Here is a 12,177-nt window from a genome sequence, read left to right on the forward strand (position 1 = left end):
CATCCCATCCTGCAATGTCGGCTTCACCGTATAGGTTTCGTGATTTGCTGGGAAGCTGCCGTTCGTGGGTAAAGTAGGTTAAAAATAATTTAAAAAATAAAACATGACAAAACATAAAATAAAAATAAATTTGATGACATAAAAGATATTTTAAAATAATATATAAAAGATACAATGATAAAAATACAAAAATTGAATCATAAAAATACAATAATATAATATAAAAAAGAAAATACAATAGAAAAAAGATGAAAAGAATATAAAAAATTGAAAATTTGACTTATACATAAATTAAAAATGTAATTTCGTATGATAGATCTCAAAACACGGTGCAGGACATAGTGCAACCTCACATTTTGGGCACCAATACCGTGTTTCTTTACGTATTTTTTTCCCCCGGTGGTCGCGTCTGTTGCAACATACAGCACAGCATCTTGTGGGGTTGGCTTTTTTCTCTGTTGGCGGAATAAACGCCGGGAAATGCCTTTCAACTAGTCTAAGAGGACCTGGAGTCCTCGACCGACTATGTTGGCTGATCATCCTTTGGGTGTGATAAGTCATTACAAGGCGCTCTACTAAATTCATTCGAAATAATAAAGGATTTTTTTCCCCACCATTTTTTTTATATAAAACGTGTGCGTTGTATATCGAAAGGTCCAACATTTGAAAAAATATTTTTTTATAGTATTTTTTGCCTCTTTTCCTCGTCACAGGATAATCATGGAGATGTTGATCTAAAAGATCAACACCTCCCATTCTCTGATTATAATCAAGGACACATTCCGGTTTTATTATTTCTATTCCGCTCCGAGTTTTTGTATTAATCATTTTTGGACTGTGGAATGTAGAGAGCATTGTAACAGTTCTTTTATCCTGCCATTTTTGGATTAATACTTTTCCCCTCTTCATTGCCACAGTCTCCCCTTTCTTCAATTTTTTGCTTTGAATTTCGTTTGGAACGTCTCTTCTTGTTACGCGGAGCGTTCCACAAAAATCAGTCTGGCAACTTACTAGATGATCCGCTAACTGTGGCGAGGTATAGTAGTTATCTGTTGTTAGGCAGTATCCTTTGCCTAACAACGGGTCTATCAAAGTAAGCACGATTTGGGTCGTTAGCGGCATATCTTTGTATTTTTCATTTAGTATCGTGCCTTTGCCTGTATAAATTATAAAATTCCATAAGTACCCCGAGGAAGATTCGCACAAGTTGTAAAATTTTATACCGAAACGTGCTCGTTTGCTAGGAATGTACTGCTTCCATGAAAGACGGCCTTTGTACAAGAGCAGGCTCTCGTCAACAGTTATGTTTTCTTCTGGTGTGTAGAGAGAAGAGAATTTAAAATGTAACTTTTCAATTATTGGCCAAATTTTGTTTAGTTTTGGGTTTGGGTGAGTTTCCGGGTCGAATGTGTCTGTGTTAGAGAAATGTAAATACTTTTTTATGCTTAGAAATCTTTTTTTTGTCATTAGTTTGCCAAATGAAGGAGTTATAAACAGTTCATTCCTGGACCAATTCATTTTTTCATCCGGTTTGTGCAAAATGCCTTCCATTATGCATATTGTTAGAAATATAAACATTTCTTCCATGGATACTAACTCCCACGTATCTGTTGATGCCCGTGCCTGTTGCATTGAGAAGCGGTTTGTTTCCGTTACTATTGAAGTCATAATATCCAAATCAAAAAACAACAAAAAATACGCGAGAGGGTCGAAGAAATTATTCACAGTGAAATGGCATCCTGGAGTTCCCTGAAAGGGAAATCGCGGAGGAGCTGGAGGAGGGTTATCGATGCTGACATCACACCAAGTTCTGGAGGTGTTGTCTCCACTGTCATCATTCTCGGACACCTCGCTTTCGCTGCCATAGCTATCTGACATGCTATCAGATAGCTGGGAATAATTGAAATCAGATTCCGATGACATTCTGCCAAGAATAAAAATCCTCTAAAAGCTCGTTATATTTATCTAACGCGTAATAAAACAATTATTATTATTCTCTGGAAATATTATATTTCTTATAAACTTACTTGATAAAATAGCGAAATATAATTAGTCAGAACAGATCAGATAATATCGATTTTCTAAATATCTAGCAAAAAGAAAAAAATTATCTAAAAACCCGTTATATTCATCTAACGTGAAATAAAACAATTATTATTATTCTCCGGAAATATTATATTTCTTATAAACTTACTTGAGAATTTCTGGATAAATTTTATCTAGCTTCTAAGAGCCCACAAGAACCAAAAGATAACTGTCTACTAGAAAGTAAGACAACGAGTGAGAATTTCTCGAAGCATTCGAAAGAAGAACAAAGAGACATGTTTGTTCCTAGAAATTCTTAGACATTATTTATTGCAGTCATAAATTATAACATTCGAGAACCCCGGTATCGGAAACTTTTGTACTTACAGTACAATATACATTTCCATTTAGCAAATTTTTATTACACGTTCTCCACCTGAGAATTGATAATTACATGCAGGTGTTTGGAAGTTCTTTCTAAATGCTTTTATACATAAATAATTTTACAGAAATAGGAATAACATATCACCGTTTATGATTGTTAACTATGTATGTTTACAAAAATTTATAAAATTCAAGACTTGAAAAAATCAAAAAACTTTTTTGTATAAACATTCGATCAATCTGTTATATGTTACATAGACAGGTATATTTTCTCAAAAAAAAAAACCTGCAGCTTTCTAAACCGACGTAGAGATAGAATATGGCCTATAGTTTACAACGCGATTAGTTTGGGGGGGCGGTTGAATTTGTAAAAGTAGGTCAACACACATTTGTGCATCGTGGTGTATATTTGATTTTGTTCATGTTATTTATACTATTATAATAACAGAGCACTATAATAAGCGATTATTACCTTATTATATGAACGACTATACATGTATTATTTTTTATGTATTACGGAAGTACCACAATAAACCGGAATTACTTTGTTTTTTAGAAAGACCTGTGGCTGGATGATTCTGAAAAAAACGTTTACATACGTAAAACAGTATGAATATACATATAAATTTATTAAACTCGAATAAAAATAAATGAGAGTAATGATTTATGATTGTTTGTATATGTTTGTAGCTGACAAAGTATCTCCAAGAAGGCATGGCTTTTAGCATGAAAATTCCCAACCCACAAACTCGAATCGATGCTTATTCGTTGAAGGATTGTCAATTAGCTATAATCTATCAATTACAGCTCAAAAAGCATGGTGAATGAAGGTTTGTTTCATCCAATAAACAAAAGAAGGTTGTTCTATAGCTATAACACGGGAAGGAGGAGTTTTGTACAAACTGTAATCAAGTCTGTAGCGATCTAAGCTTTCATCTGCTTTCTTGTATGTGTCTTTTCACTGTCTCAATCAAGAAATGTTTTTTCACCATCTCCGGACCATAAATATTTCGCGTAATACCGTCCTCTCCCATTATAAAGCAATTAGAGGTGAGGAGGCAGATTATTGGCTGATAAAATTGATAGTCAACTTCTTTTACACTGTAGTTGATTACTTTCTGTCTATGTGGATATTAGATCAACGAATGAGACACCTCTGGAAACAGTAGAGCTCAAATTTCCACTAAGTGCCATCCCTCTCAGGCTAGTCTGAAATATCTAAACAATCGCTATAAAATTGCTTGTTTCTATCTTTTTTTTAGCTCTATGTACCTAATTTATTGTTCTTAGGGAGTATTTAGGTGAGTAAGAATTATTTTAGAACTGTGAAGTTATAAATTATTTGGGAAAGTGAACATTTTTCCTTGCTATTACATAATATGAGAAAATATGTAAACAATCGCATGCAAAATTGCATAGTATAGTCGATTATTTAAAAATCGTCGAAATATTATAAAAATAATGCTTCTTATACATTATCACTAAGAAAACTTGTGTTGACTTCGACCCTCCGATGACTCATCCACTCCCCTCCTAGGAGAGTAATTAGAGAAGTAGTGTGAAAAATGACAATAACTTCTCACTTGCTGAAGCTAGAAAGCTGTGGTTTTCAAAGAACACGTGTGTGAGTAATGAATTTACGATATTATAGCGATTTTCTATAAATAAATACATTTTTTTTGGAACTTTAAAATTTTATTATTATAATTTTAAATTCGTGATAAACAAACTACAAAACTACAGTAAACTGTAATATGATTTTGCTGGAAAAGAAAAAGAGACTGAATGTAGCGCGAATTTGAAACGAGATAGCACATTTGAAACAATACTTGCACCCGTAAAAGTGCTTTTCCTGCAAAACATTGTATTTTTGATAGAAGAACACAGAGTTTTTATAAAAACTCTGTATATGAATATTTTTCATTAGCTTATTACCAGAGAAAGGTTTTTTTCTGTCCTACATTGCTTGAGCCGCACTACCTCCTGGAGTTTGTCATGAAGACAGAAATAGTATATTGTAAACAATGATATTTCACACCATGAGGCTATACAAGGGCGCAGTTCGTTTATTACAGAAGAGAACATATTACTTTACATTATAAAATTTGCAAATAAAATCTATTGATTTATTTTTATTTTATGATTTTTTCGAAAATGAAACATGTAAATATTATTGTAAATTTGTGTTATATGAATAAAATTACATCAAATGTGTTTAGATGAAAATAAAGTATAAAAATACTAACTGCAAGAAAATATTCAACAATCTGTACAGAACAATCGATATAGGAAGATAAGAAAAAATTAGGCTAGACAAGTGTGTTATTTTGATTTCCTCCATAATTGCTGGCAGGTGTTCCAAAGAACTTTTATTATAAAAGCTTTATTATGTGTATTTTTACACAAATACAAACAATTTCTTATATCACAGTAATATTTATTCTATAATTATTCGTTTCTAGCTTTATATGCTGACATACAAGCTTTACAAAAATATCTCTCAAAAAATCAGAATAATTTATAATACACCATTTTACGAAATGATTTTCTAAAAAATTTTAGTTTAAAACTTTATTTATTTTATTATGTATTATTTAGAAACTTGTTATTTTTCTTATAAAACAAAACTGGCAAGAAGACACTTGACACAGGCTTCTAGCTAGCTTCACATATAGATACACAGCTGGATGACCTTGAGAACAGCTGATTGTAAACTTTCGCGGGATGTTCCCAAGATTGCCTGAAGGGGAGTAGGTTTTTCTACACGAGTCTGAACGAGTTACTGTAACTACTCGAATGTATTTCGTGATTTTCTAATAGTTTTTATACTAGTTTCTTCTTATTACTTATATTATATGCTAAGTATAACCTCACATTTTGTTTTTTTGTGTTTTACAGGAAAAACACCCAAAAATATTAAAAAAATTAATAATACACCAAATTATGAAATACATTTCTAAAAAATTTTAATATAAAATTTTATTTCCTTGGTTACGTATTATTTAGAAACAAATTATCTGTCACATAACAAAAAATCGCAGCGGATCACGTGACGCGCGCCACAGTTCGGTGTAATAAGCTTATCGTCCTTGAAAACAGCTGGTTGTTGATGTTGGCGGGTTATTCTCAAGTAAGTTTCAGGGGAAGACCGGTTTCTAGCCAGATGTGCTTCAGTTACCGTGAATACTCAAATAGGTGACGAAATTTTCGGTCATTTGTGATGTTTCTATAGGAGGGGACCAAGAAAATGGTAAAAAAAACCCACTTCTATTGGATGTTTAATTTTAAAATTTGCTGAGGTCATAAAAATCATCCAATAGAATACGAAATGATCTTTTCCCGAGTAATATAGCGCATAGAACGTTAACGAGAGATTTTTAATTGTTGCCCGAGTATACTCGGGCGAAGAACTACGTAAGAACTACGCGCGTCTTGCCCGAGTATACTCGGGCTAGGGACTTAACGCGTTAATAGATTAATGTCTGATAAATCTAGTTCGGCAAGAAAATATTGTAAAAAATGTCTAAATGGATTCGAAAGAGAGTGTACTTTAAATGAACACGTTAAATTTTGTTCTAATCATAAATATCAAAAAGTATCAATCCCAAAAGGTGAGAATGCGATAGTAAAATTCAATTCTTATGAAAAATCATTACTATTTCCAATAGTATGTTATGTTGACTTTGAATCAATTTTGGAAGAGGTTTCTTCCGATGAAATAGATCCAAGTGTAAGTTTTACTAAAAATATCGAAATTCATAAACCTATATGTTATTCTATTATAATTATTGAAAATGAAGATAAGATAATATATAACAATTTTTATTTGGGTGATAATGCCGTTAATAATTTTTTAATTGATATCCAAAACCAACTAAGTAATTTATTAGATAAAATAAGTCAGAACGCTGAAATTAATTTAAATACTATTTCTAATATTTCGAAAGATATATGCCATATTTGTAAGGAAAAATTTAATGATGATGATCTGCGTGTATTAGATCACAATCACCAGACAGGCGATATCCGCGGATACGCCCATAATCGCTGCAATTTGAATTATCGATTAAAAACATTTATCCCGATTATACTTCATAATTTTTCGGGTTATGATTCGCATTTAATTTTTAAAAATATTCCTTCCAAATTATTTTCGAAAATTAAAATTATTCCCATAAATTCTGAAAAATTTACAACATTTACAATAGATTATTATAAATTCATTGACAGTTTCCAGTTTTTAAATTCTAGCCTCTCCGTTTTAACTGAGAACTTAAAAAATGCAAATTATAATTTTCCAAGTTTTAATCGTTTTTTTCGTCGCTGTACATATAGAAAATTATTATTAAGAAAGGGAATTTTTCCATATTCTTATTTTAAAAATAAGCAAATATTAGATGAAAAACAGTTACCTCCTAAAAAATGTTTTTATAACGAGTTATCACAAGAAAATATTACTGACGAAGATTACGATCATGCCCAATTAGTTTGGGAAAAATTTAACTGTAAAACTTTTAAAGACTATTTAAAATTATACCAATATGTCGATACCATATTATTAGCAGATATATTCCAGAATTTCAGAAAATTAAGTTTAATGTATTATAATTTAGATCCCGTATATTTTATATCTGCACCTGATTTAACATGGAATTGCGGTTTAAAAATGACAAAAATCCAATTAGAATTATTCAGCGATGTTGATAAATATTTATATATTGAACAAGCCATGAGGGGAGGAATAAGTTTAGCAGGGAAAAGATTTGCGCGAGCTAATAATCCATTAATACCGCAAACATATGATAAAAATCAACCCCATAATTATATTCTGTCGATAGATGCAAATAATCTTTACGGGTTTGTAATGAGCGCATACTTACCTGTAAATAATTTTAGATGGCTACACAGAGACGAAATAGACGCTTTAGACATAGCTAATATATCCGATAAAAGTAACATAGGATATATCTTAGAAGTCGATTTAAAATATCCCGAAACTCTTCATGATAGACATAACGACTTACCGCTTGCTGCAGAGCACATTACCATCCCGTACGATTTATTATCTAATTATCAAAAAACAGTATTAAATAAATTAAATTTAAAATATGGCACCACTAATAAAAAATTAACTCCCACTCTTTTCGATAAAACAAACTATGTAGTTCATTATAGAAATTTAAAATTTTATCTAGAAGAGGGTTTGATAATAACTAAAATTCATAGAGTATTGGCATTTTGTCAAAGTCCATGGCTTAGAAAATATATTCATTTTAATAATAAAAAAAGACAAGAATCAACTAATGATTTTGACAAATCATTTTTTAAATTAATGAATAATAGTTTTTTCGGAAAAACCTGCCAAAATGTAAGAAAGCGTATTAATTTAAAAGCAGCTACAACATTAAATCAATATCGTAGATATCTGTCTAAACCGTCCGTAGAAAAGTTTCAAATTATAAATGACAATCTTGCAATTTTTAAAATGAAAAAACCAAATTTAATTTTAGATAAACCAATTTATATAGGTTTTTGTGTATTAGAATTAAGTAAATTGCATATTTACCAAACATTTTATAAAATATTTAAAAATAGATATGGTGAAAACGTACGATTATTATAAACGGACACCGATTCTCTCACACTTCAAATATTTACAAACAACGTATACAAAGATTTTAAATCATTTCCTGATATTTTTGACTTCAGTAATTACCCTAAAACTCACAAATTATATAACGAAACGAACAAAAACAAACTGGGTTATTTTAAAGATGAAACTCAATCAAAACCAATAATTGAATTTTGCTCTCTAAAACCAAAAATGTATTCTTATATTTTCGATAAACAAAATAAAAAAACTGCTAAAGGTATTAAAAAATCTGTTATAAAAACATTTAATCACGATAAATATAAAGAAGTTTTGTTTAATACAGAATTATTAAGACACCAACAGTATGGTATTAAAAGCAAAAATCACGTAGTAACAACATATCTACAAAATAAAATTTCACTTTCTCCCTTTTACGATAAAAAATTTATTTTAGATAATGGAATAGACGTGCTATCATTTGGTCACTACAGTTTCTACTTTTAATTTACAGATCTATCATCATCATCTCCACAATACGGCTTTTTAATAGTATACAAAAGAAAATATACTTATGTAATACACAGTATATGTAGTAAAACTTACCCTTGTTTAAAACAAGCATGTATTAAAGCGGCATCTCTAAAATTACCGAATAATAAAACATATAAGTGTAAATTTTTTATAATTAACGATAAAATAACATTACCGACATTTAACAAATATTTTATAAATTGTGATTGTATAAAATGTAATAATTAAATATTTTTTTAGAAATTGTATATTTTAAAAAATTATCTGAAACTGCAAAAATCCCGAAAAAAAGTTCTGCAGGGGCGGCTGGTTACGATATTTTTTGCGTAAACTGCTTTGATCTTAAACCCAATGAACTTAAAGTTGTATTCGTAGACCTTGCCATTAAAATGTCAAACAGTAATTGCTATGCTAGAATTGCTCCAAAATCATTATTATCGTTAAATAATATAATAATAAATGCAGGAGTTATTGACTCCGATTACCGCGGAAACATCGGTGTAATGATGTATAACTTTGGACCTGAAACTGTTATTTTTGCACCTGGATCGCCAATAGCCCAAATAATATTCGAGAAAATAATGCATCCAACTTTTTTGGAAAAGGAATCATTAAGTGACAGCGACAAAAGTGAAATGGGGTTTGGCGAATATAGTTATTCTCAGAAAGTGAGATTTGATGACTGTGACGAAATTCTCAATTCTGAAGACTCATGTGAAAAAAATGATGAAAAAAATGATGATGATAATTCAGAAACCTCTAGCTTATCCGATTCTGGAGACAAAAAGTAAATTGTAATGGTTTAGGTATATACTCAATTATTTTTGTACTCATATATTGGTGATTGTAATATACTCAATTATTTTTGTACTCATATATTGGTGATTGTAATATACCCAATTATTTTTGTACTCATATATTGGTGATTGTAATATACCCAATTATTTTTGTACTCATATATTGGTGATTGTAATATACCCAATTATTTTTGTACTCATATATTGGTGATTGTAATATACTCAATTATTTTGTACTCATTCCATTTTGTACTCAAATAAAGCAACAAATAATATTAAAATGTTTATTTCTTTGTAGACAAAGAACCACCCGCAATTGACTGGAAAATTTTCTCATCTTCTACAGACGAATACACAATAACACAATTTCAAGACTGGGATGCAATTAGTCGACGATGCGATTTACCTCTCCAATTTATTTCGGAATTCGCGGATAAATTAGATTGGGAACACATATGGAAAAATTACAAATTTTCAACCACATTTATTTCAACCCATCTTAATTACGCAAAATGGGATTTAATTTGCCAATATCAACAATTAAATGATCTTTTCCTTACAAATTATGCAGACCATCTTGATTGGAACAAAGTCGCTGAATTTCAAACTCTCTTGGATGATTTTATTATCCTCTTCATACATAAATTTGATATAAAAAAACTATTAAAACACCAACAATTAAAAACATCAACTTTACGTAAAATAAAAGATCACTTAAACTGGATTTTTGTTTCTCGTTATCAAAAACTCGATCAAGACTTCATCGACGCGTTCCAAACTAAACTTTCTTGGTCTTACATTATAAAATACCAAAATTTAACCAAGGAATACATTGTTAGCAATCGCGAAAATTTATTCCTGTACCTAATGTCAGAAATATGTCTCTGTTTAGAAAAACTGAAAGAAAGATACAATTATTAACTCTGTAATGCAAAGTAAAAATAAAAATCTTTTAAAATAATTTCAGTGTTAAATTATTTCAACTTGATAAAAATAATTTACTTAATTTTATATCAACTACCTTATATTAACTTAACAAAATAGTTTAAAAAATTATTTACTCGGCAATTTCGTGATTAGAATGTGTCATACATGTTATCCTATGGGAAATTTTTGTGATTAGTGTGTGTCATACATGTTATCCTATGGGAATTGAAATTTTTGTGATTAGAATGTGTCATACATGTTATCCTATGAGAATTTTGTGATTCGTATGTGTCATTTGACTACTACTACTTATACAGTAGTGGACAAAAGTGTAAGGTTGTTACAAAAAGTGTAATAACTTGTTATAATCGCTATGTATAAATAAGACAAAATGATATGAGAATCAGTAGCATAGGAAAACATTTGCATAAAAGGATTTGTAAACAAAATCAAATAGAATATGTGTTTTATGGTCTGTTACTTAACTCAATGTACTGTACAGCATCTTGACAAAAATATAACATTGATACTATGAATAATATATGTCTTTGCAATTTGTGAAGTAACAATAGGCAAACCAAGAAAGAATTTGCATACATTGCTAGCTTGATAAACCAAGTTAACATAATGTTAATTATCACTCAGTACAGAAGCAAACAGATAGCAACAAATATACCAAAAGGTTACACAATTGACTGAGTTTGAAAGAGGAAATTTTGGGAATGAAACAATGCAAAAAAATGGAGCAAAAATTGCTGCTGCTATAAGATTGTGAACACCTCCTTCAAAATCCAGCCAAATATGAAACAAGAAAGCAGTCAGGAAAATCACCAGCATTAACCAACTACCAGAAAAACCAAGCAACATCTCTTGCATATTATGACAAATAATTTTCTTTGGAATTAGTAGCACATCTGGATCTCCCATGTACCTCCAGAACAGTCTGAAGAGTCTTAGCTGCCAACAAAATGTTACATTTCACAAAATTGTAAAGCTATCCACCTTTAACCACAGTCCAGAAAAAAACCACACATCATTTGCTTGTAAGCGCTAAATCTTTGGTGAGAAATAGAATGTTGTTGTCTTCTCAGACAAGAAGTTTAAATTCTTGGGCCAGATGACTTCTGACATTACTGGTATCATATCTGTGACAAGTAGTATTTCTCAAGTGTTAGTTCAGAGGTAGGTTGGTGATGATCTAGGGGCATTTTCTGTCCATGGTGCTCTACCAAGTTTAATGATTTCTGTACAAATAATTTCATTATATTAAGATATGTTTGTGGAACATTTGCTATCACAAGCACCCTATGTCTGGAAAATGAATTTTTCAACAGGATAATGCTTCATACCATTGTTCCATAAGCACCAATGAGTGGGTTTTCAGCAAATAATGTTACTGTTCTGAACTGCTTGGACCTAAATATTAGAGAATCTGTGGGCTTGTTATGCAACATTTATGATAATGGACATCACCAATTTGACACAAAGGAAAAAACAACAAATGCTATACAAACTTCATAGGAGAACTTGGATAAAAGTTTGTTAAAAAAACCTTGCAGCATCCATAATAAACAGATTGCTATAAGTGCTGCTAAAGAAAGGTGCAGTAATTAATTTCTAACATCTCAATCAATACTTTGCAATGCAATTTGACAGATTTCTGTTTTGACATTATAATTTTGTCCAAAATGTGTTGACTTGAATAAAAGATTGTGACAAATCTTAACTGATTTTTTTTTTTACAATCCCTATTATACATACATTTTCCAGTGCCATTGATTCTGATATTTACAATTTTTTATTCTTACTTTACTATTTTAACAAACTATCACTCTTCTTACAATGATAACATACAGTGCTGGACAAAAGTATAACGTTTGTCCAGCACTGTATGTTATCATTGTTTCTTTTCATATTTTA

General features: G+C 30.4%; 1 protein-coding gene across 1 annotated transcript; it reads right to left on the bottom strand.

Annotated features, from left to right (window-relative positions):
• Positions 1-695: 695 nt before the first annotated feature.
• On the bottom strand, positions 696-1,923 carry LOC136972926 (piggyBac transposable element-derived protein 4-like; the record flags this gene model as incomplete). Its single annotated transcript, XM_067267585.1, has 1 exon — positions 696-1,923. A coding segment is annotated over exon 1 (1,228 nt), but the record flags the coding sequence as incomplete, so codon positions are not given.
• Between the last annotated feature and the right edge of the window lie 10,254 nt (positions 1,924-12,177).

The sequence above is a fragment of the Centruroides vittatus genome, unplaced genomic scaffold, assembly GCF_030686945.1.
Source record: "Centruroides vittatus isolate TY-2023 unplaced genomic scaffold, ASM3068694v2 contig_3063, whole genome shotgun sequence".
Classification (NCBI taxonomy): domain Eukaryota; kingdom Metazoa; phylum Arthropoda; class Arachnida; order Scorpiones; family Buthidae; genus Centruroides; species Centruroides vittatus.